At 38.7% G+C, this 26022-nt stretch overlaps 3 protein-coding genes across 3 annotated transcripts in view; 1 reads left to right on the forward strand and 2 right to left on the reverse strand.

Moving 5' to 3' along the window:
* Positions 1 to 26022, reverse strand: part of LOC105391212 (proteoglycan 4) — a 76005-nt gene that overhangs the window by 28970 nt on the left and 21013 nt on the right. The gene's annotated exons all lie outside the window — the stretch shown is intronic.
* Positions 6598 to 8267, forward strand: LOC119691193. Its single transcript, XM_038107946.2, has 2 exons — positions 6598 to 7169; positions 7772 to 8267. Exons 1-2 carry the CDS (start codon positions 6741 to 6743, stop codon positions 8126 to 8128), a joined length of 786 nt encoding a protein of 261 aa, XP_037963874.2. The 5' UTR covers positions 6598 to 6740; the 3' UTR covers positions 8129 to 8267.
* On the reverse strand, positions 18451 to 23473 carry LOC105381933. The gene is made up of 2 exons (XM_011551742.3): positions 21292 to 23473; positions 18451 to 18933 (listed from the first exon to the last, which is right to left on the reverse strand). Exons 1-2 carry the CDS (start codon positions 22078 to 22080, stop codon positions 18553 to 18555), a joined length of 1170 nt encoding a protein of 389 aa, XP_011550044.3. The 5' UTR covers positions 22081 to 23473; the 3' UTR covers positions 18451 to 18552.

A 26022-nucleotide genomic window follows, 5' to 3' on the forward strand; every position in this document is an offset into this window, starting at 1 on the left:
ATTATACAGAAGTAACCACCCGTGCTATGCCATGGTTGTAAAGTCGCTTGCACGTATGTAAAACCATGCCATCTTGTTTCAGTCTTTAGACTTTTATTGGCTATAAAATTAATGAAAGCATACAGTATTTCGATTGTAGCTCTCATAAGGTGAGATAATTAATGCTTTGAAGTGTCACTGAACTCATAAACTAAGAACGATAGTAATGTTTAGAAAAGTATTCCCGTGAGAATTAAAGTTGTGTGCCACATAAAACCCGTCACGATTTCAGGGTTAAAATAAGTAGGTAATAGAGATTATGGTGAGTAGTACAAGTTTTCACATACCCACCTACATAAAATATAAAAGGTTATGTATCTTTAGGAACTTGTAAAATTACGAACCTTATCAGCTTTTAGAAAATTGATATTGTGTCCGTTTCCTTTGTGTGACAGATTTTATCTCCTTTTTTCTCATTTTATCGTGCTGAGTGAGAGAGTATTGTCTAAATATGTTTGCTACCACTCTGTCTTCTTCCGGTCAATACTCATTACCGGCTGTCTGTCTAAGAAGATCAGTAGAGAATTCGATTTTATGCAATTTAAGTAAGTAAAAAACTATTATTTACCATAGGTAACATATAATATGAATCGCCGTACTACAGGAAGTACGCTAAGCGACACAGAATAGTGTGGTATATATAGTGGTATTGAGTTACCTAGCAGCATCCCACGAAGTGTGCCTGTCCAGGTCAACGACCCCGGGAGAAAACGATGACGAAGCAAATGGATCATTTGTGCTCTATGGTTCTAATTGATCGGTGACCGTCAACCAATCAGTTTGAATTTGGAAAGTTTGACGGAACCTTTTCACTTTCAACGCCGTAATTGTGATGAGGGTGAATAGGGAAAGGAGGTGGAATATTTATTTATTTATTAGTTTGTTTTTGTTATGAATCTTTTGAGTTGCGATCCTAAAATAAGTCATCTATTTACATATCACTTATTTTATAAAATTTCTACGGTACGATAAGAGGAGGTCTCTTTGATTTAATTTAGGTTAAGCAGTAGTCTAGTAGTCTTACTTAGGTATATATTTCTAAGATAGTTAAGTGTTTATATGTAAAATTTATTAAAGTAAGTAGGTGCATAAAATTTTATATCATAAATAAATTAAAATCAATATTTAGTGCTGTCTGAGCTGAGCTGGTTATTGAAGTATGGTAGAGATTGTTCTTAGTAAAAAAACATAATTTACACTGCGGTGTGGGTTAATTGTCTACGGTATAACGTAGTGTTTTTTTTCCTCAGTAGTCTAAGGCAAGAGTTAAATTATTACACTAACCCAGGGTATACCTAAATATCATGGGAAACTTCATATGCGATACATAGGTAGGTATGTGACACACACTCCACAACTTAGTAAAGCAATAAATTCCACGAACATCCGATTTGAAAGTTATACAACAGGACAAGTTAGCTAAGACATTAATCAGACCTTGACAAACACATACAAGTATAATTATAAACACGGTAATTTATGCTTGGATATGTTTGCATAAATTATATTAAGCGACATGGGATAAATAGCTTAATAATTTTGGTCGTGGACTTGTGCATTCAAGGGAGAACCGGGGTGTTAGCTGTTAGAGTACACTAAACACTTTTAATGCACCTAAATATATATATATATATATATATATATATATATATATATATATGTCGGAGATGTCATGATACTAGTGGTCGATGTCATGGTACTGTCATGATACCTGGTTGTGGCGGATGTCGTGAAACTGTCATGATATCTAGTTGCTGCGAATGTCATTGTACTAGATGTTAGATTGTTCATGTCATGATACCTAGTAATCGTGGAAACGACCTGCTTTACCGACATCACACCGGAAGAGACGCGAAGTGTGCCGTTGGCGCGCTTTGTCAGAGTCCAACCGTTTACCTTATGAAGACCGGGACGGTGGGTCCCTCACTTTGTGCTGGAGGCAAGCTACCGAGTAGACGTGTTGGGAACTGATCGTGCGTTTCTTGGAAAGTGTGGTATTTGTGAAGTGCTGTACATGTGAAGTGTTAGTTTAGTTGATCTGTGCCGTTAAGTTGATTTCACTTTGATGTTTTGTTAATTGTGATTTTGATTAAATCTTAATTGTGAACTACCGCTGTGTTTTATGTGTCCACCTACTCGTATACCACGTGCTATGTCTGATGATGATGATAACGAACGCTCGGGACCCCTCCTGCTTCGTTATCAGAAGTGGGATCCAAGCGAGTAAATGGGATACGTAACGGCGGTGAAGACAACGACGCCTCAAGATGGCGGTTACTTTTCGTAATTCGAAATTGAGGTATGGCAGCCATGAACGAGACGCTTAAGTCGCCTGCCTCTCGTGTTGGCTTACCCTGCCGAGGTTCAACCCCGACGTGGTGGAGCTAGACGCGCGCTCGTGGTGCGCCGCGGCCGAGCCGTGTGCCGTGCGCCGCGCCGAGCAGCTGCTGCAGGGCCTGCGGGGAGGAGAGCTCGTACTCGCTCTTAGCTGAGCACTCAAGGCATTCACTTGGATTTTGCAAGTATCGTTTCATGATATTACTTGGCCCCAGTTTAAAGCGGTGTCAATGGTAGATTTGCTTGTGTGGAAATAACGGCAGCTTCCGTGATTAATTTGCTAATCAGTAAACCTGAGAAGAATGAATGCCTATCTAGCTATGCCAGTCAATTAATCAGTTCCCTAATGAGAAAATTAAATAACATCAGTGTGGAACAAAATTAAATAATGTAGCAGTTTCCATAGTGCTTGCCCACATAGTGCAATTTGACCCCAGGCTTCAACGCCTTGCTTTTACAAATGGAATGCAGTCACGTCATTAGCTTAGACTCGAAGGCTTTTCTTATTTAAAGCGGAAATCATACAGTGTACAAAATAACAGTGAATCCCCAGACCCGCAAAGTGTAAAACTATTCATTCAACATCCTTTAAAGTGTTACAGTTGCAGTGATTTGGGTCATAACGTCATAAGCCATAGGGCAGCCCCGCAAGCGATGAGCAGCGCCGGGACCGAGCAGCCAGCAGCCTGCGCACAAGCCTGTTGTGTGGTCCAAGCGTGGCACGTCGAGACACGTGGCTCATCAAGGCCGCGCCGGCAGCCGATCCTGCACTGGATGGATACACACGTGCAGCTTGCATCACACTGACCCCAGGACAGCACAATAACCGTGTGAGCATCGTTTTTGATTCTATGAATTTTGATTCAGATGATTAAATGATGTTTCATTGCTAGATCATATGAACGATGTAATTGCTACTGGCAGTTATGTTTACTCTAGTATAGTGGATTGGTTTCAGTTTCAGCGACTGAGTTCGATTCTCAGTTAGTTGAGATATAGCTAACTCAATTGAGTTTTATGGTGGGTAAATAAAACGCCACCGTTAAGTAGAATAATAGGGAGACTGTGTCATATTATAAGCTGCAGGAAAGAGATTGTCTAAAGTGTGCTAGTATGTATATTCTGAAAGATTCCAAATATTACAGATTTAACTAACGATATAGATTTCTGCTATTGATACCCTGGCTTTATTGTTTCTGTACCTCACTTCAATCGCTTTTGCATAACTTACATGGGTAGACAGATACGTCTGATGATAAGAGTGGTCACAGGGATGACAAGTGTAGTCACAGGGATGACTAATGACGATTGAATATCACAGGGATGATATTAATCGAAGAAGGGTCACAGGGATGACAAGTGTGGTCACTGGGATGACAAGTGGAGTCACAGGGATGACTAATGACGATTGAATATCACAGGGATGATATTAATCAAAGAAGGGTCACAGGGATGACAAGTGTGGTCACAGGGATGACAAGTGGAGTCACTGGGATGACAAATGGAGTCACAGGGATGACTGATGGCGGTTGAATATCACTGGGATGATATTAATCTTAGTAAAGTCACAGGGTTGACTGATGTTTATTTAATATCACAGGGATGATATTAAACTATGGGTCACAGAGATGATTCGTTATGATTTGTAAGTCACAGGGATGATTTTATTGTGAGCGAAGTGAGGTGCGAATGCATGAAGACAGGATTCAATTCAGATTTTTATTTTAATGGCTTTTAAATAACGTTGTAGTCAATGACTCATAGTACCGCATAGTACTGTCGAAGTTCCTTCTAGTTTTAACAGAGTTTTAGAAGTTGTTTGGTTAGAAATGCGATAAAGTTAGACCATGGAAGATTTGTAATGAGAAACGTAGACTTTTTGGTCAGAATAGGCCGAGTTGTAAAGAAAATACTGTGCTGCTTCTTTATTGTTACAGATCATACAGATGAAGTTATCACACAGGATACAATCTGTGCATGCCAGAATGTCCGAGTCGACGACAGCACATCGTGTGGACAGAGAACAACTTGTAAAGTGATTTCTCTGTACGAAGTCATCGGGCGAGACATTGGAGTACAAGGTTGTATTGTTTTGTTTATTGGTCGATGATTACCCGAATTAGTTTCTAATAAGTTAACTACTTTTTACGATGACTGTGGCTAACTACCACCTATATTCATCATGATAGAGCAGATCATGGATTAATAGTAAACGATAAAATTATCTTGAAAACTTATGAAATTGGAAGTACTTGTGGTAATTAATTGGTTACAATTACAATGGATTAACTATGTGTGATGAGTACGTTTGAGATTTTACAAGGGAAGTTATTTGACTATGCTGTTTCTAAAGTCTGTTTTGTGTTTACCCTCACACAAAATACATTGCAATCATAAAAGAGGTGACATGCTAATAACTTAGTACATAGTAAATTTAATGGAGTATGAAATTGCCACATGAGTGATATCAGATGGTTATTTTATTGGAATTAGGGTAAAACAGACTGAGCGGTTCAAATAAGATTACGATTTTAAAATTAATGAAACAGATGGTAGAGTTTTTCAAGATTTATTGCAGATATGTTAGTACAAATACAATGAAGAGGTCAGTGGGTTATGTACCAGAGTTGATGTAAATTAATGATCAATGAATTAAGTTGGTGAAACAGAAACAATGTTGAATTTTGAGTAATATTGTATGGGCCGTTCGGTAGGTCAAGTAAACCATGGTTACTGCAGTAGTAGCTATAGTACGTTGTCGCAGCCCGTAGTCGTGGTTGGTTACCTAGATAATGGTTCTATGCGGTGCGGGTGCGGAGTGTGTGGCGTTGATGGACGTCGTGGTGAGCGTGTAGTCGGTGCATGGTGGCCGGTGGTCTAGTAGAGATCAGTGGTGGCTCCATGACTGATGCATAAGACGGATAATGAGGAATCGTAGAGATATGAGCGATGTAAATCGCGGCAGATACTGTTGTAGACAGATGAATACTCAAAGCACTCAAGTCAGTCAAGACAGTCGCGAGATATTGTGGTTTTTGTTGAAATCGAAAGGGATAATTATGAGAGTAATGGTACATGCCTTTACTTGCTTCTTATTGTTGATGTTACTGATTTAATTGTTTTGTTGTATTCAGTAATCAGTAAAGTAATGGATGAATTATGACATAGAGTTTGGTTACCCTACAGAGGTAGAAATTTAAGAGTGCCTTATAAAAATGATGGTCAGGATATGGCCGAGTCGGACCAAAACTGTTGGTGTATGTTTTGTTGCAGATTCAACACACGAGGACGTGTGCTAGCAGGATGGCCGTGTCGGAGATGTCATGATACTAGTGGTCGATGTCATGGTACTGTCATGATACCTGGTTGTGGCGGATGTCGTGAAACTGTCATGATATCTAGTTGCTGCGAATGTCATTGTACTAGATGTTAGATTGTTCATGTCATGATACCTAGTAATCGTGGAAACGACCTGCTTTACCGACATCACACCGGAAGAGACGCGAAGTGTGCCGTTGGCGCGCTTTGTCAGAGTCCAACCGTTTACCTTATGAAGACCGGGACGGTGGGTCCCTCACTTTGTGCTGGAGGCAAGCTACCGAGTAGACGTGTTGGGAACTGATCGTGCGTTTCTTGGAAAGTGTGGTATTTGTGAAGTGCTGTACATGTGAAGTGTTAGTTTAGTTGATCTGTGCCGTTAAGTTGATTTCACTTTGATGTTTTGTTAATTGTGATTTTGATTAAATCTTAATTGTGAACTACCGCTGTGTTTTATGTGTCCACCTACTCGTATACCACGTGCTATGTCTGATGATGATGATAACGAACGCTCGGGACCCCTCCTGCTTCGTTATATATATATATATAAATATATATATATATATAATTATAAACAAACAAAAAACCCGACTACACGCTAAAAAGATGAAAACAAGCCCCAATGTTAATGGAAAGTATCGTAGGCTTATGTATACATCAAAATCAATCAAGCCGTTTAGGCTACAGGAGGGAATAAAGAAACAGATACTTACACATACATACATATATACAATCGAAAAACATTACCCTCCTCCTTCGGTAGTCGGGTAAAAATTACAACCAGCCAGAGTGTAAACAAATGCCGTCACCACGCTGCGCTGCTATCAGCCGGCCAACAGCCGGCACGCTCCCGACCTTGCCCGAGCGCCGCCGATGATGTCCGAAGAGCCGCATCGGGCAGGCTCGTCTGACGCCGCGCCTCCCCCCGCGCCTCAAGCCCTGCCCGCCGACCGACCGTCGGACATGTTGGATCGCTAGTACGCTGACATTAGCCCGGCGAACCGCGCGTACGAATTCAATAAAATAAATAACCTCAACTTTTTACAATGGAGCCCAAACAAATACAGTTTCGCGACTTTTACACAGAATTCTTACAGCTTTATGAGTCCTACCCGTGTCTGTGGGACAGTGAAAGCTCATTATACATGCGCAGTGATTTGAAGCGGAAAGCCGACCAAGCGTTGCTGCAAAAGTATCGAGAGTTTGACCCTGGCGCAACGATACATCACATGAAGAGGAAACTGGATTCTTTAAGACATAGCTACCGCCGGGAACAAAAGAAAGTTCTGGAAAGTTTGAAAGCCATTGAATCTCCATATGTTTATAAGCCGACCTTGTGGTACTACAATTTGTTGTCATTCCTGCCGGATCATCCTTCAAGACGCAGGAAGAGTGATCTTGAGAAGTCAGTTACGGAACCGGAGCCCGTCTTTGAGAAAGACGACTACGAGGTGGATACCTCGGACTTTGAAGCCGTAAGTTGTTTTTTTTTGTTCACTCTACCTTTTACACATGATATTATCTACATGATAAACAGATAAACAAGATTTAACACTTGAGGACATTTTCTTTTTTCATTAATTCACTCATCCATTTTTCATTACTCATCACGACCCATTACGTCCCCACTGCTGGGGCACGGGTCTCCTTCCAATGACGGAAGGGTTTAGGCCTAGTCCACCACGCTGGCCAAGTGCGGGTTGGTGGACCCCAACACAAGCAAGCTTGTGCTGAGAGAGTTGTCGGGTAAGTGGGCAACCCCACTGTCAGATGTTTTCAAGCCGCCCGAAGGCCTCTGACTAGGCTTAACGACTGCTGCCGAAGCAGCAACCGGGAGCCACGGCTTAACGTGCTGTCCGAAGCATGGAAGCGTCCAGAAAAGCACCACTTGAAATTGGTCACCCATCCAATGGCTGACCGTGTCAGTTGTTGCTTAACCTCAGCGATCAGTTACGATCACTGAGGCCCGCTCGACTACGGACGCTTCATTTTTCATTAAGTAACCAATTTCTTTAACCAAAAATATGACTTTGAGAAATGAAATAAGTAACCAAATGCGATATTATCAATTTTTCAGGTCATGATAACTTACAGTGCGAGCGATGACGAGCTCGCCTCGCCACCCCCAAAGAAGAAGAAGAAGTCAATCAAGAAGAAGACATCCATCACACAGGAGGACCAATCAGAAACAATTGACACCCACGTCTTCAACTACCAAAGCCCGGCGGAGATAGAAGACGAATGTTCCGCCTTCGCGACCAACATGAAGATACAGATGAGAGAACTAGATGTGACGCAGAAATATATAGCACAAAAGCTGATATCCGATATAATGTTCTTGGGACGCACCAAACAGTTGAATTTGAAATCCATTGTGCTTGTAAATGGGAACGCGAATTTAAACCAACAAGATTTCGTGTCTACAAGCCATTAATATATTAATCAGTGATCAACTACATAATATTGAAGGACCAAAGGATGATTTATCTAGATATACTTAACTACTTAGGTATGTACCTGAGCACCTACTACCTATACTGCAATTGTAATTACATTTTATTTTACAAAAATAATGTGGTATTTTTAATTCAAATGCATACTATAGATAAGTTTAGCCACCAATTGGTTTCATTAATTTAAGTTTCAATATGCGTGAGTTGAATACACAACCAAGTAGGATAAAGTGTAATATACCTATCAGTGTTTCAGCTTCACTTATTATAGGCCTAGGTACATCTAATTTAGCTCATGTAATTTTCTCGCAGCTCGTAAAAGTAAATTATCCTCTGCCGGGACGGTCCTAGGTGGAAACCGTTTACTAGCTTGTATCCATGGCTAAATTGCATTTTTGTACGACGATAAAAAACTAATTTAGTACTTTTTAAAGAGCGCTTGTAATACGGACTGGCTATAAATATCGTTACTGGTTTTTAATTGACGTTGAGTAGATATAGACTTGACAAACATTAAAACGAATGATTTGAAAATTAAATATTTCGCACACTTTAAATCGTCAGTCACCACTCATCACATTAGTTGCTCGTAAATTTAAACATCTGTCATAGCAGTGGGAATGTTTAGTTTTAGCAGTAGAGGGAGGTAGCTGCATACTATTTTACTTTCTTAATGAACCCAAAGCTAAGACAAGGGCCAATCTTCCAAGGCTTGAGCTCCTTCCATACGATATCTTGATTAACATCAGTTAGTGCATCAGGATTGACCCACTTATTGTCCAAGTCGGTTAATTCCTACAAGCAATTATCTTCTTGACTTCTGACCGCTTTCTTCTATGTGGTCTTGCGTAACTTCCTTATTTGCAGGAATAGTTTTAATAGCTGTGTTTAGGTTGTGGTCATTAAGTATGCATGTAGAAACAATGGCGCTTTCCCAGTATTAATATCATTATGTATAGTATACAAGTAAGCTATCCCTGTAGTGTATAATCGTGTATATCATGTATCATACATAACTAGTTCCACACGTAACCACCAATCTCACTGTAATATCTAAAATCTATCTCTAAACACAGATTACTAGATGAAAGGGATTCAAACTAATCTAAAAAGGAACTTCTTGTATTAATGCACTCAGGAGTACGTACATAAGTATGTAAATAAGGCGTAAGTTTTCATGTTCTGTATGATGACATCATCATCATCATCATCAGCCTATAGCAGTCCACTGCTGGACGTAGGCCTCTCCCAAAGCACGCCACTGGATGCGATCTTTAGCTTTCCGCATCCAATCATAACCAGCCACCGTTCGCAAGTCGTCACCCCATTAGCCGGAGGGCGTCCCACACTACGTTAGCCTAGTCGCGGCCTCCACTCCAGAACACGATATACTCTGTATGATGTAGCTAAAGCTAACTGCTGGTGGCCGGGAATATTTGTAATGGCGTCGACGCGATCTCAGTAGACTCCTGCTGCGAAATTAATTAACTAAGCACCAGCTTTTAATGTGCTAATAATAAAAAAGGGAGCCTGAATAATTTTACAAGAAAATAAAAGAACATCAGGAGCTGCCGTAAATTTCAAGAATCAACGTATACGGGTCTGCTACATAAACTAGGCCTAGGTATAAACTTGCGTAATACCTATAAAAAGTTTGTAGAAGATATTAGGATTGGACGTGTGTGTAGGCCCATGATTACAGTCATATTCTCTAGCTCTACAAGTAGGTATGCATGTATATACCTACATAATAATATTATCTGTCTTATCTCACGAAGTAGAAACATGTTAAACAGGTGATTAGGTTAAACAGCCTTAAAATTTACACTCACAGTGTTATACCTACATTATCATCAAAGGAATATACGATATGTCGTTGTTAAATAGTCCTCGGTGGTTATACCTAGCAGCTTTAATTCTCTTTGGTCTGTGGTTGTACCTTGTCTGTGAAGTTGTATCCTCGTGCTCTAACCGTATTTGCTTTCGATTACCCGACTTTGATTGATTTAGACCTTGTATCTACATCTGCTTTCGGTCTTGTACTGACTCAGCCGAATTGGTTTGAAGTTTTCGTTGGAAAGTTTTACCACCAAGTATGTTGGAAGTCTGAAGAAAGACTATTGGGAGAATCTAGTTTCTAATATAGTAGGCCTGTGTTCTTGGAAGGACCGTCCTTTTATAGTAATAATATACAGAGAAGGTTAGTAAATTTGTGAGGTTGGCGAGGAATTTCTGAATGAATTGATCCGATTTAGTGGAATTTTGATAAAGGAACAGATTGGAATTGGCGATGAGAGTGACGTTGACTATTTTTCTAAACCGGAATTCCCAGCGGAAAGCAATTTAAGGCGCTAAATATTTTGGTAAGCATTTTTAGTCGAGTTCCTAATTCCGGCGCATAAAAAAATCATTCTATCATTATTTTTATTTTAGGATTATCATCATCGAGGAAAAATCAACTACAATATAGCGACACAAGCAAAATTTTCTACCCTTGACAGGTAAATATTCATTCTTAGGTTCTCCCTGATATCCCTCTTTACTTATTTGCTCAGTAGGGAATACGTCGCTTGCATCTGTTGCCATCTTACCCTCACTGTAGCATTACTTTGCTGCTCGGTAAGATTGATATCGGTAAATAAGTTTTTTCCGTCTTGTATCAAGCTAAAGTTCGCTACCCTACAAAGTAAAATCAAAACAGACTGGCAGGTAAATTACCGTAGCTGTTGAACGTAATATCGTGATATTTATCTAGAGGTTCGGGCACTGGCTGCAATACAGCTTCGTTAATTCAATCACGACTACAAATTAAACGCCAGGCAACTCCACTCCGGTGCTCAATCTCGACCTTCGAGTTGAGAATAGAATCTCTTGCAAGTTGCTGCACTTGTAGGTTTATTTATAAAGCTGGGTAGACTTAATTGATTTAAAGTTTAAGAAATATAGGTACGTACTACTGGACATAAAATAAATAAATAACTAATGTAAGTAACAAAAAATGTTAAATCTGATAATCACGAAGCAGCTAAGTAAACTTATACTTACAAAATAAATTAAGTTAATAAAGTAAAAAAAAAACATTTCGATCGGGAGTCATGACCAAATTGAAATTTACTTACATAATTAATTCAGTAATATACAACTGGTGCAGCGTGAAACACAAATTTCCATTAAACTAGTGGACCAACAAAATATATGAGGTCCCATTAACCTTTACTAATCTAACAGAATTAATCTTGAACGGGACATTCACGTCGAGCTATCACGGTATACGGAGATGATTTGGAAGATAAATATTGACACGAGAAAATTGAAACTCATTGTGATGTAAAGTTATGAAGAGGCACAAAGTGACTGTCGATGCTTGGGCTCCAATTTTGCAGAATAAACTGTCAAGCGAATTCGCTCGAACAAAGGGGCGTTTGAAGCGCCCTCTACATGGAAAGGCTTTTTTACCATTCGCGATAAGAAACGGTCCCCAAGCCCTCGCCGATAGACGCAAACGGTTCGCTAGTGCTCTTGCCACTTTGTTCTTAAAAGCATAGCCTTTCGCGCTCACTTTGAGCCGAAGCGCAACTCATATTGACTGACTTGCTGCCATTTTGGAATAAGCTATAGGATAAAGCTTCTGTAATGAAAAATGTATTCACCTGAGAAAGGATTGGAAGCAAACATTCAAAATTTACGAGCCGATCCCTTCACACGGTTAGCAAGCATCGCCTGCGGGAAATTAAAACTCCACTGCGGCAATTCTCGGAAGAATCCCAAGTGTTGCGTTGCAAGTAATTTTACACCGCATAATGAACCTATACCGTGTCACGATAACTGGCGAATTGCACGAGAAATCGAAATTCTAACTGTAACACGAGCCGCACACGGAGTCGAACAATTAATAATTGCGGCCATAATCACGGTTACAGGTTATTCGTAGAGGTATAATGAAGTGTTGGTAGTAATAAACAAACGGCGACCACACAGCGCAGAGCGGTGGAGCGGCCGCCCCGAGCCAAGTCGTGAAGCAAAAGTCCCGCCATCACAATAAAGACTTCCAGCTTCCACCGAACCAATCTCGCCGTGCTATAAAATGCGATTATTTGTTTCTGTATTCAACTTTATGTGCACAAGAGATTTGTTTCCATATTTCCTAATGTAAGAAATCATGTATTTTTACATAAATAGCTGGACCTGCGTAGTTCAGAAATTCTATCTCCTAACCGCTGGATGTTGACTGCCGGAATTGATTGGAGATTTTCGTTTCATGAGTGCTCCCCCCCTGGACACCTCTGAGGGAACGAGTTTGCCCTGACACCTTGTCTATGGCAACTATTCTGCGCACGACACTTCCTTGTGCCATCTTGCGGTTATCTCGAGAGCTTGTTCCATATCTCTCTGCGAGTATCAGTCGCATTCATTCGGCTTCGCTGCAACAACGGTACGCATTCCAGACATTATTAATGCATTATAGAATGATATATTTATTATTACTTTGTACAAATTGTTTTTGACAAATATACTCCAATAAAAGAGAGGAGGGAAATGCAATAAAAACGACAAAATTCAAACAAACATAAAACAATCCCCCAGTTGGAATTAATAAGCTCGTTAAGTAAACAGCGCGCACAAAAGCTGACAAATCTTCTATACTCCTTGATAATGTCTTCATTCTTCAGCGTTGAATGTTAATAAATCTTTTATATAGCTCGCATTAGCCTTATGAAGGAGATGCTCATAAATATAATATATTATCGATGGTAAGTGTTTGGGTTGGGGGACTTTATTCAAAGTTTTGCCATACTCGTTTACAAGTTACACCATGCGTACCGTGTTGTTTTGCTTTTATGTGGTACGTATTGCTGATAGGTACCTAGTGTGGTGTTATTTTGGACAGCCGTTTTTCTTATGAATGACGATAGTTCCTTTAATCATTATGGGAAGACAGTTATTCTCAAGATTTAAAAAAAAAACATCCTTGTAAAACGCATGATTAGTTACTTATTCCCTGGAGTTAAACCATTGTGTTTTCCACAAACATACTTACATATAATTATGTAATCATCACTACACAGGCACATTTCGGCACGTCTTACTGACCTACATTCTGTGCACAAGCTTTGAAGCTAGACACCATTCTTTCTAGTGCCTGAACGTGCTACTTGGTCTCGAAAGGCCTAGTTAAAACTATGTACCGTACTGTAGGTAGCTATGGTAAGACACAGCCCAGTACTAGGCCAACAGAAGTTATCACCTAGTTGAACTTCCCGGCTCAGGTGTCAACAAGTTATCTTATCTCGGCAGTGTAGTAAAATTTTAATGAGCGGCTCTAGGTTTGTTGTTACCGCTAATCGCAACAACGGTTACGTATTCTGAGATCGCAGTGCTTCGGCGAATACCGTGTGTAAGGGAGTGTTGCCTGGAGGAAAATATATTTTTCTGTCGTAAAGTTAGCTTTACTTTGTCCAATGATTTATCAAGCTCCTTTAGCATACTCGGTTTTTATATAAGCTTCGAGCTTCGTTTTTTTTAAATCAATTAGGAGGTTTTTCAGAATAGAAGTGAACATTAAACATATATATAATTTCAAAGACTGGGAAAGTAGAGTGTGATCTTAATTTCTATGAAAAACATTAAAATTGGTTCAACAGTCCGGCAGTTTAGGACAATAATGTAATGTAATGTGGCATAAAAAATGTAGCAGTTTTCGCCTTCACAGAACAAGTAGTACTACAAGCCTGCATATCTTTTAGAGTTCATTATTGCAAATTGAGTACATTTCGCGTAATATTGTGTCCAACTGTACATTGCTCTGCGACCGTGTTGCTCTGCCCCGATTCACTGTACACCAATTATTTACTTTAACTGGTTCTGTAATTGCTAGAAATGTACCTTACACTGCACTCTGCACAAAGCGAGATAAAATAATAAGACGTTATTGCCAAATGGTACACTGTTTTGTTTTATAATAAATCGTGTTTATTAATGTTTTTTTTTTGCTCCCTGTACCTCCTGACACGGTTGACTGGTAGAAAATGATTTTAGCATTAAGCCCACCTGATTGTACATAATTACTTTTGTATATTGTGCAATACATGAATAAATAAATTGCAAACAATTGGTTCATGCTATAAAGTTTATTTAATTCTATGGTGCACATGAAATATTATAAACTGCCATGACTCTACAAAAAACTATTTGATTACCGCCTATCGCGATCGTAAATCGTGGCTGGAATGTTTTTTATAGTTCTAATGCCTATTATTACGTTATTGGCGTACGATAAATCTCAGTCAGCATAGATCGACGCCTGAAGAATTTATGCGAATCCAAATTTAGGTTCAACGTGTTCACTTCTCAACTAGGATACTCCTATATTCTTTGCATAAGGAATTTAGCGATAACTGTAGGTGTAGGTATTATTATTAGTATTATATATAATAATCCTTATCCTTACTAATATTATAAATGCGAAAGTAACTGTGTCTGTCTGTCTGTCTGTCTGTTACTCTTTCACGCCAAAACTACTGAACGGATTTGAATGAAATTTGGTATACACACGGTCTAGACCCTGGGAAAGAACATAGGCTACTTTTTATCCCGGAATTCCCACGGGAAAACTTTTTAAGGCGAAGCGAAGCGCGCGGGAACAGCTAGTATATTATATAACCAAACAATCATTCATGATGCTCTCTATCGTTCTGCCGGTATCATCGTTCTGTCTATGAATTAAACCATTACCTCAATTCCAAGAAATCAGATAAGTTACAACGAAATAATATAAGTAATAAATACCAAATAATATGCTCGCAACTGTTATTGGTATCACCGAAAATATACGAGTAGTTTCCCTTTAGGTAGATGCGGGCATCATTTATGAAAAATCTGAATTATAGCTTTTGTTTGTATTTGATGGATATCTGAATTTATGACCACATTTATTTTTATCAATCGGGCCCATAAGTACCATTTCAGGAGGTAACTGTCAACGTCATGGATATATTTTCCGTCCACTTGAATCGGAAAAGCTAAAGCAAAATCCTAACTATCTTAACTATAATACTATAAATGCGAAAGTAACTGTGAATAACGAGTAAATTTCACGCCAAAACTACTGGACGGATTTGAATGAAATTTGGTATTCATATGGTCTAGCTAGACCCTGAGAAAGAACATAGACTACTTTTTATCTCGGAATTCCCACGGGAAAACTTTTTAAGGCGAAGCGAAGCTCGAGGGAACAGCTAGTCTTTTTATATACGCACGCAGAGTTTCAGCCACACATGTCGTGTCCAAAGACAATTGATAAATCAGCACTTTGTCTAGCCCATAAAGTTACTTCAGTTTTATTACTTCTACGCCTATATGGCCTAAAAGTGTTCCACAATTGTTCCACAATAGCAGGTTCACACTACGTTATGGTATGACCCTTCGTATAAATTGATACTTTGATTTGAACCTTTCCAATATATCTATTCTTGTAAACTTATCATGATATGCGTACTAAAATATATTATGAACATTATTCAGTGCTGCCGTAGCCCATAATCTATACTAGAGCACTAATCATACCATATCAAGTAAATACTGATACTTATGATACCCTTTACATAAGGCATGGGTCTCGAAATCTTCACCCATATTTGGCAAGCCACTGTCAGCAAAAGCTTGTTGCGTTGAGATTTATGTACGATTTCATTTACGGAGATAAATACAGACATAAAGGGCAATTTCAACTGATGTTTATGCATGCGTTTTCAAAACAATGGTCTGGGGAATGGCTTGGGTTGCGCACGAAATTTCAACATAGATTCTACTAACTGCTCAAATATTGACCTTTCATGCAAAGGTAGATTGTGCCTTTCGAACGACGACCTTAGGCTGGTAGGCGGTGGATAAAAGAGGAAGGTCGAGGACAGAGTGTTCCTTACAAGTTACTTCTGTCAGCCATGACCGGTTGATAGTAGTGATGGTGAGAGTGGTTCTACTAAGGGCGACTTGCACCAAAATCTTAAATCTAGATTAAGTGTCTAATCTCGATTTAAGAAACGTCAATCCATATTAAATTTATGCCATAATCGGAACCATTACTAATTGTAAGTATAATAATTCAATTAATTTCAACAAGAATTCCTTGGATATTTTTCTTTTAAATCGGACAAACTCAGTCACCATTACATTTTCCAATATCCTCACATGAACTCTTTCACTTGTTCTTAATTAATGTTGAATACTCCACATTAAATTGTCATGGACCCACTATTAAACTGTCAGGCCATTTTGTATGCAGTTGCTTGAGTATTGTGACCTACATACTACATAATATCATATCACCTTGATTCTTCGAGTAAGATAGCTTACTGTGGCTATAGTTTTGCCCAATATACATATAGCAACTATTTGTAGTGTATCGAAAAAAAACTATTTTTTTATTAATTTATTTAAATAAAGTTTTGGTTGCTTTGTTTTTATGTATCTATAATTCCCCGCTTTATATCTTTCTATACGAACTACACAATGATCAATAACCAAAACGCTTGGACGTCCAAAAATATCCAAGTAATAACACAACTAGCACTTAATTTTTTCATCACATTTGAATGATCTGACACTGGATAAACAAACAGCCAGCCTTGTTATGAAGATAACACCACCGCACGCGCACGTGTTAGAACCTATTTATAACCGAACTCTTTTAATTAACCCGCTGAGTAAACTATACTCCTTGATCGGGTCAATCGAGTGCGTTATTTTAAAAAGTTTATATTTTCTTTATCTGGGTTATGTGTCAGCCAGTGTTTGTTTGCTGAAACAAATAAAAAGGAAAATACTCTCCCTCAATTAATAATTTGATTTCTAAATTCCAATTTTGAAGTTTTTCTAAGCGTGTTTCTAAGAATTCAAATAAGTTAAATAATCTCAATATTTTTTTTTGTTTCAGGTCACAAATTTATGGGTCAGTGAATAGAGGATTTTGTGGGAACAATAGAAAATGTCTCCATTGGTCACCTAACAAAAACTTTACCAAAGTAGAGGTACGATCAAAGTTCAAAAATTTGTCTAATGACTATCATCTAACTTTTCGTTTTGTAAGTATATTAAATCAACACTTCCTTCTAAAAGAGCACTCATAAATTATCTCCATAGAAGTATGTCAGCGTGTCCATTGAGGCGGTTAAACGTTTCTAAAAGCTCTGTTGTTTGGACTATCCTCAAACAATGCCCGGTCAGTCTTCGGCACTTCAAAGATTTACTGTATGTACACTTCACTGTATATTGTATAGAGTATGTACTTGCAGTGTTTACACTGAGGCGCTAATGCGGTGGGAATGTGCCCTGTATGTGGCTGTGGTAGGGTTGTTCCGACACTGATTTTTTTAAATGAAGCTGACAGAATATTGCTGTTGATTGTAGGTTTACTGCCGCAAACAATGCTAAAATGTGTTCAATTCATATAAATCTACTTTTTTTAAATTCAAAATCAAAGTTTAAAATGAATAAAAGATAGCAAAAATCTGACTTAATAAATAAAAAATAGCTACATATTTTGCAAATTTGCAAAAATGTATGTTGCCATGAAAAACAAGACCGGAGGTTGGTACGTCTAATAATTTAAACAAATTATAAATAAATAAAAAATACTGTATTGCTTTGCATTTGCATGGCATCCTTTATTATATTCACGTATTAAGTATTTCAGCCAAACCCTAGATGCAGACTACAGGAAGTGTCTAGAGCTATCCAAGTTCCAAGTTTTTCATTGACAACAGAGTTCATTTTGGCGCAGCTTCTTAGAGTGCACATCTGGCCACATCCCCCGGCGTTACTCTATTTCGTACTTACTTACAATTTATATGCAAAATGTAGTCAATGTTCATATTATCTACAAGCTACAACTACAACACATATTTTTTGTGAATAACATGTTACGATAGAAGAGATAAAAAAAGATCTTTGATGTTGCTGTTTTTTCATAAACGAGTGTCAATCAAGAAGATAAAATTAGATGATGATAGTGTCTTCCTTAATGGTTTGGATTAATTAATGGATTTTGATAAGATTAATATTAAGAATTTTATTTAAAATATAATCCTGATGAAACTTCATTGCGCTATTATAATTTTGCTGAAAATGTAGATCTTTTTGACCTTGCTTCATATTATAATAGTAACGTAACATTTTACAATAGGTACGTAGGCAGTATAAATAAATATGTATTGTATACCTAATAAACGTAGCCGAGTAAACGGGATACCTTTATTTCATAATTATAACACAGGATGCACTCGAAATTTAAACTTGAATACAATTAAAAGCAAAAATAAATGTCTTAATTAAAATTACTTATGTCTCATTCCAATTATTGTACATCTAATTAAATTAAATTAACGTTTTTCCTTCGATAATAGACCACTTAATTATATTCACCATGGCTTGTCGACGGTGAAGCTTGTTGCTTCGCATTTCCGTCCCCATTCACAAGCACAATAGAGTTCAAATTCAACTGTTGGGTGCGTCCCAAGAACATTATATCGGATATCAGCTTTTGTGCTATATATTTCTGCGTGACATCTAGTTCCCTCATCTGTATCTTCATGTTGGTCGCGAAGGCGGAACATTCGTCTTCTATCTCCGCCGGGCTTTGGTAGTTGAAGACGTGGGTGTCAACTGTTTCTGATTGGTCCTCCCGTGTGATGGATGTCTCCTTCTTGATTGACTTCTTTTTCTTTTTGGGGGGTCTCGGTGGTGGCGAGGCGGGCTCGTCATCGCTCGCACTGTCGTAAGTTATCATGGTCTGAAAAGTGCATATCTCAGTTGGTTATCTCCTTTGTTATCGCCATTTGATTGGGCGTGGGTGTTATTGATTAAATTCTGTCTGTATGTCTGGGTACGGAACGAGTGTGACCTAATTAACCTAATTACGATTTTAGGATGCTAAGTGATAGATAACGCTATATATATATATATATATATAATATATATATATATATAGTTATGTTCAATAAAGAATTTAATAATAATAACAATGCATTTTCCAATGTATTTCCATGCTAGTGTACCGCAATTATTTTTTAAATGGTCATTTACTCTACCATGCCGCCGTGCCGGCCGGCTAATCGGCTATGATTGAATAGAATAGAATAGAATGTTTATTTTTGACCAAAAAAACACACAAAAAGTAACTTAATATTAATATGGCCTAAAATTAACTTAACTTTAGACTTATACAAAAAAATATCTGTTTTGAGTTTTTGGTGGTAACAAATAATGCAGTAGTTATGTATTTTTATAACTTCTAAACTAGGTAAAAACCTGTATTTTAGAAGTTAAATATATACTTAAATTAGGCATTATTTGTGGCCAGTTGCTTTATACATTAAAACGTTGATTTTAAATTGTTAAGTACATGATAATTAAGAAAGTATTTTAGATTATATTTATGAAATAAATTTAAAGTTTAACAAATTATGCCATGGGAAAGTGATTTAGAAAGAAAAAAAGTTGCTATTATGTTGTATACAGTCTAAAAATTTACATAAACACTGTGAAAGGGAACACTACTGTGCGTTTACAATAGGGTTTCGAGCAAGCATTCTGTGTCACTGTAATTAAGCTTAAGCAGAAAGGCTGTAACGGCAGTTTTGCACTCATTCCTATTTAGGCAGTAGATGGATAGTTTCCTATTTATTTTATTGTAGAGGCGCGTGCTTAAGGCTACATAGTTTTGACCAGCGAATCGGGTTCTAAGTTTTACTGTTGGAAGCACATTTTTATTTGGCCTGGATTTAGAGTATTTGGCTATTTGTTCTGCAGAAAGGGAACGGTGAATTCTTAAAATAGCTTTCAATATGTACAGCTGCCTGACTGTCAACATTTTGCACTCTGAGTAAAGTTGTGTGGTTGGATGCCGGAAAGGCTTCGAGAGCATCACCTTGAGCACAGCTCGCTGGGCCCTTTCCAATTTTAGGAAGATGGTTTTACCGGCACCCCCCCAAACGTTAATACAATACGTGAGTATAGATTCGACCATCGCCTTGTACACCATTATCAAGGTAGTCACATCGGCCGACCGACGAAGGTTCATAAAAACCGCCATTAATTTTCTCACCCTGACAGTTAACGCTTCAATGTGTGTGTGCCAGTCGAGCCTTTCATCGATATGTACACCTAGGTATTTAGCGGAGGTCACCCTCGTCAGCTGATTGCAAGAGCAGCTTAGCTCTTCCTCCGTACATTGATGTGCAAATATTTTGAACTCTGGTGGTGGTTGATATAGTCTGTTCAGGCTGAAGGAAACGTATTGGGTTTTTGCTATATTTAGGGTTAAGAGGTTGGATGACAGCCATGTCATGACGTGTCTCAAACTGTTTTCGGCATGTGACTTTACTTTAGACCAGTCAGATCCATGAATGAGTAGAGCGGTATCATCTGCATATGCAAATATTTCGCAGTTGGGCATACTCATTTGGCAAAGTTCGTTGACATAAATCTGGAACAGTGTAGGCCCCAGAATACTACCTTGCGGAATGCCATATTTAATGAATTCCTCATCACTTATAAAGTTACTTATTTTAATAGATTGTCTTCTTTGGTGTAGATAATCGTTATAAATGTGAAGTCCTCTTATACCGATCTGTTCAAGCTTTTTTTCCAGGCGAGGGACAGAGACAGTGTCGAATGCCTTAGAGAGATCTAAGAATATAGCCAAACATTTGTGTTTTTTCTCTATATGATCAACAATAGAGGTCGTGAGCGCGGTAACAGCATCTTCAGCTGAGATATTTGACCTAAATCCGAACTGTTTGTCTGAAATAATTTTATTGCGGTCCATAAAAAAGACGAGAGAGCTATTAAGGATTCTTTCTAGTACTTTTGAAAGGGCAGTCAGTACGGAAATAGGCCTATAGTTATTAACACTGTCTCTGTCCCCTGCTTTATAGATTGGATGAACCACCGCCTTTTTGAATGCCCGAGGGAAAACTCCAGTAGCAATTGCTAGATTGCAGATGTGTGTGATGGGTGGAACAATGACTTCTAGAGCGGCCTTTAGAATTTTAGAGGAAATGCCATCCCACCCCACTGCACAATCATCTCGCATCTCTGAATAGAACTTCAGTAGATTGAATCTAAAATAAATTGACAAATAACTCACACTCTCAAACGCTGACGTATCCACCTCATCATACTCCGGGTCCCCTTCCGGATCCGGATCTGGTTCTGCTTTGCAAATCTTGACCGGAGCTTTAGTCACTGCACTGCTCCCCGGTCGAGGAGTATCAGGCAGGAATGACATAAAGTCATAGTACCACAAGGTCGGCGTATAAACTTCGTCAGGAGAACTATTCCTTTTCAAACTCTCCTGAACTTTCTTCTGTTCCCGGCGGTAGCTGTTCCTAAAACAATCCAGTTTCTTCTTCATGCAATGTATCGTCGCGCCAGGGTCAATCTCCTTGTACTTTAGCAGCAACGCTTGGTCGGCTTTCCGCTTCAAATCTTTGCGCATGTAAATTGGGCTTTGATTGTCCCACAGACACGGGTATGACTTGTAAATCTCTAAGAACTCCATGTAAAACTGTTTCTGTTTGGAATGGCTGACGGACACCATTGTAAAAGATGACAATTTGTGTTTGTTGTTTTGTGAAATTCGTGCGCGCGGTTCGCGTCGTGAATGTCGGCTTACTAGCGATCCGACATGTTGGACGGTAGGACGGCGGGCGAGGCGCGCGGGGCGGGGGCGCGGCGGCGTCGTCCCGCCAGTCGGATAGCTCGCGATCCCGCTCGAATGCGGCGACTCGGGTATCATCGGCGGTGGTCGGGCAAGATCGGAAATACACCGGCATTTGTTTTCATTCTGGCCGGCTGCAATTTGTGCACCTAATAAGTCCTCCGATGTCAAGGAGGCCCAATGTAGGGTCGCTTCATTGTAGGGTTCCATAGCCATTTAAAAAACGCCAGATTTGTTTGTATCAGAGAGGAGCTATTTTAGATATTTCCACCTACTCATTCGCTACCATCGATCGTGGCATTTGATTCACGTATGTACTTATACATACCTTGTATAGGTATCTAAACAATAGTAGTGTTTTTTGTTCATCGAATAACCTGCTACGGCCGGCCTTGTCTAGTAATAATATAAGGTACCTATGTGTCTTTTAAAATTGAATACAATAATGAAAAATATGGCTATTAAACTATTCAAGCCATACAGTACGGTTTGAAATCGTAGGATTTCTACTACATTATACTGGTGATGCCATAGGCAACTGAACTGCAAAACCCATATTTTGATAGGTCTAAACATTATAAGTACTTATTAGCAATTCAAGGCTATATTTTGCATGCTTCACGAAACAATAACTACCGTGGGGACTCAAATTTCGCAGTAAAATGTAACATGTAAGTTCAGAGACCTTCCAAAAACATTCAACAGTATTCGTGATCATTATCGTGACGTGACTAGAACTATTGCTGGCTTGCCAAGGCCACGGGAGGCTCCAAGGTTGAATTTAGTGGTTCCACTCGTTCTAATAAGCGATTATGTAGCAACAAGTGGCTTCCTCTATGAAATTGATGCTGTCCCGCTTGATTTGACTAATCAAAGGATTGCTACTACGTTTTGGCCCAAAACGATGGTCGGACCCGTGTAGATTGGGACTGAAAGATCAAAAAATTGCACAGTTACAAAATGTAACTAGGTACTAACTATGTCGTGTCGCGAGAAATGAAAAAAATCCACCTGCCATTGCCGTTCTATACGTCACTGGAACTTTTTCACTACTCACTACCACGAGTATTATACACGTACCCCGTGCGTAACTGTCGACAAAGTCATAAAATTGAAAACAAAGCTGTCCAAAACTTTTCAATTTGAACGATATTTTAGTGATTAATTTCAATTTAACAGCAAATATTCCTGTCCCAGTAATTTCCTTCATACGAGACTTTCTATAGTAATTGCACGCCTTGCTTCGTTATGCCCCTACCATCCAGAGTATTAACAGGTTCTACACTCGAGTAAGTACCACGAGCAATGAGAGTAGATAAATTAACAAATTATTTACAGGCAGCGCAATCAACTTGCAATAGCACACTGCACGGCAGGTCTATAAATATGGCTGCGCTCTCTTGAGCTATGAATGGTGATGTATGCAGGAAATAGGATTTTAGTTTATGGTTTTGTCAAAAACATTTTCATATTACATATTATACTTAATACATAGTTGTTCTATGAAATAATCAAACGGTGGTCAATTGATGATCCTTAAGGACCACTAATCTAAATCCCAATAAATGATTCTTCTTTCATAATATGGCTAGCTCATCTTTAATATTGGATAATGAAGCGTATTGCGTAAATACTCGTACATAATAAAAAGCACAAGAACTAACATGAGAAGAAAGTTTACAAGGTGATGTTGAACTTTAAAACTAATTTCCGACTGGCAAGTTTTCCAGAGTGGACAAAGTGGAAATAAGTCTACTCTACTTCTTTACAAGAAGATTTTATTTTCAAGCCGTCTACATTAGTTTTAACTTCTTTGCTGGACTTTAACAAGTTTTGCTGAACAGGCCACCTAAACCTTTTTACATGTTTGTTAATGAAATGCTTTCTTAAGGAACCAGATATTTTTGTTTAAAATATTTTGAATTTCGAAGCAAAGTAGGTTAATGCAGAAAATAATTAACAAATAGAAAATGAGGAAATGGTCTTTCCCGCTTTAAAACAGATAGCGAGGGCGAGCGGTCTTTACCTCTTAAAATTACCAATTTGCAGAAAGCTACTCAGAATCTCACCCTAGCTTTGCTTTATAACCGGGAGTGAACAAAATATTTGTGAGAAAAGCTTGCGTATTTCCCGTGTTATTGTTGCAGTGTATTTTGGATACGAGTATAATAATATTTTAGTTTACAAAGTCAGTCTAGATAGTCACGTAGAGTTTAATTTTAAACCCATTCTTCTTAGTGTGTCGTTAACGAAGACTAGAGCTGGACTTGCTTTTGTCAACTAGCTTAGCTTTGATAAGATGAGTTGCCAATTGCCAGCATACTGCCCAGGGTGCGCTGGACGTATATTAACGTAAGGCACAATTGATACTTATTATTTTAAAGTTACACACCAATATTCTTCTTAACTTTGATTACAATTCAATTCCAATATATTTATTCTATGTTTACTGGATAGAAAGAAGCACAAAAAGCTACAAATAATGCTAGCTCGTAGGCAGAACGCTGAAGCTGTCACTCTGCGGTTCACTCCGCTAACTTATCGCCCATTGTTCCAACTTCTAACTTATGACGGCTTTCAGACTGTCACCAACTTGCTCGAGTCCATTGAGATCAGTGTCACCGTTAAAATCTCTGTCACTATTATAGACTTGCATTAACTTCCTTCACATTAAACAGAGAAACAAACTGTCTGCATCCTGCCGCAGATTAAACCAGAATATAATTTGGATTTGGTCATAAATCTTCGGGAGCGCTGAGCGCTTTCGGTAGTCTTCAGGAATTTACTTCCTTTTGTTATGTTATGGTTATGACTTCGTAATGCTGGGAGTTCTAAATGAACTTGACTTGTAAGTGACGAGACTGCTGGTAGCGCAGCGATATACCTCGTAAAACCTCGAGTTGGCTTCGAAAGCGTTCAATAAAACATAATTTCATGCACGGTTAAAAGGCAAAATTTAACAGTAACAGATATGGGTGCGTAAAATTCAAATTTATCTTTACTGCGGCGGCTGTAACGAGGAAATGTGAGGTAAGATTGGTGTTTTATCAAAGGTAGAGGGGTCCTATTAATTAAATGAGAGTTCGTGACTGGTCGAATCCGTTTTGATGCGAGTTACAAGGGACTGCGGTGTCGGTGGACCATCAGAGGCGAATGAGGTCGTTTGCAGTCAGTGTAGCTGGGGTCGTCATTGTAATGTGACGGGAACGACGTATTTTACGGATATGGTATACTAATTATATGCGGATTTGTCGGGAAATATGTTGGATAGAAGTAAGTAATAACTCCTAGCTGTTCAAATTGCATCGCCTAGCTACCCGTAATGATAATATTAAAAAACATTAGCCAAAAGTAATTTCTTAGATTTCTGACATTTAGAAAAACCCTGGAAAAGCATATCAAATAAAGCGACAAACCTTCCACCCGTTGCGAAGAATTTTCAATCGTTAAAATGTAATTCCTTCTTAAAGCTTTCACTGGAACCCCATAAACTTTTCATTAGGACCTCGTAATTTACGCTGAAAATGCAATGGGGTAGGTTTTTCAATTTCCTCTCCAATTCTATTCATCGCAAGACCCAGAAGAGAATGATTCAAGTTGTCCGGCGGACCCAGCAATGGCCGACACGGGAGCGGAAGTGACGCCATGTTAAACAAAGACAAACGAGGAAGTCGGACAATCGGAAACGTTACATCACCCTAGTGATCCATTTCGAATTTCAAATATCGAGTAACGAACTTTTTGCAAGGAAGGGAGTCGGCTGTCGACTGTTATTATTATTGGACAAAATAAATTTGCACTTACGTTATGAGTATGAGCTTCCAAGAAGAAGCCGTTTCACCGGAAGTTTGGTGGAATTCTTCGCGTTGAACTATTTCCGTCACTTAATTTAGTTGTTGAGTTTAAAAATTAATTACGAAACGATGACTAGCCTATGAGCCGCCGGCGTGGGGCCATTAATTATGTAATAACGTCCACTGACAGCGCGCTGAAATTTGTAGCCGTCTCTCAGGCAATTACAGGCACGTCATCATCATCTTGAACAACTACCTAATTACCATAGTCAGTTAATAACGATCCAGTATCTCAGATTGATAATGAAATAATACACATGTAAAACCGCATTAAGAAATTAATTTCGGTAAGCTATGACCCTTG

Source organism: Plutella xylostella, chromosome 9 (genome assembly GCF_932276165.1).
Source record: "Plutella xylostella chromosome 9, ilPluXylo3.1, whole genome shotgun sequence".
NCBI lineage: Eukaryota > Metazoa > Arthropoda > Insecta > Lepidoptera > Plutellidae > Plutella > Plutella xylostella.

Bases quoted from the DNA above. Each gene is read 5' to 3' on its own strand.
- LOC105381933 (XM_011551742.3), bottom strand. From the start codon at position 22,080: ATGGCTATGGAACCCTACAATGAAGCGACCCTACATTGGGCCTCCTTG. The intron at 18,934-21,291 runs GTGAGTTATTTG...TGCACTTTTCAG, and splicing joins ATACGTCAGCGTTTGAGAGT to ACCATGATAACTTACGACAG.
- LOC119691193 (XM_038107946.2), top strand. From the start codon at position 6,741: ATGGAGCCCAAACAAATACAGTTTCGCGACTTTTACACAGAATTCTTA. The intron at 7,170-7,771 runs GTAAGTTGTTTT...TCAATTTTTCAG, and splicing joins ATACCTCGGACTTTGAAGCC to GTCATGATAACTTACAGTGC.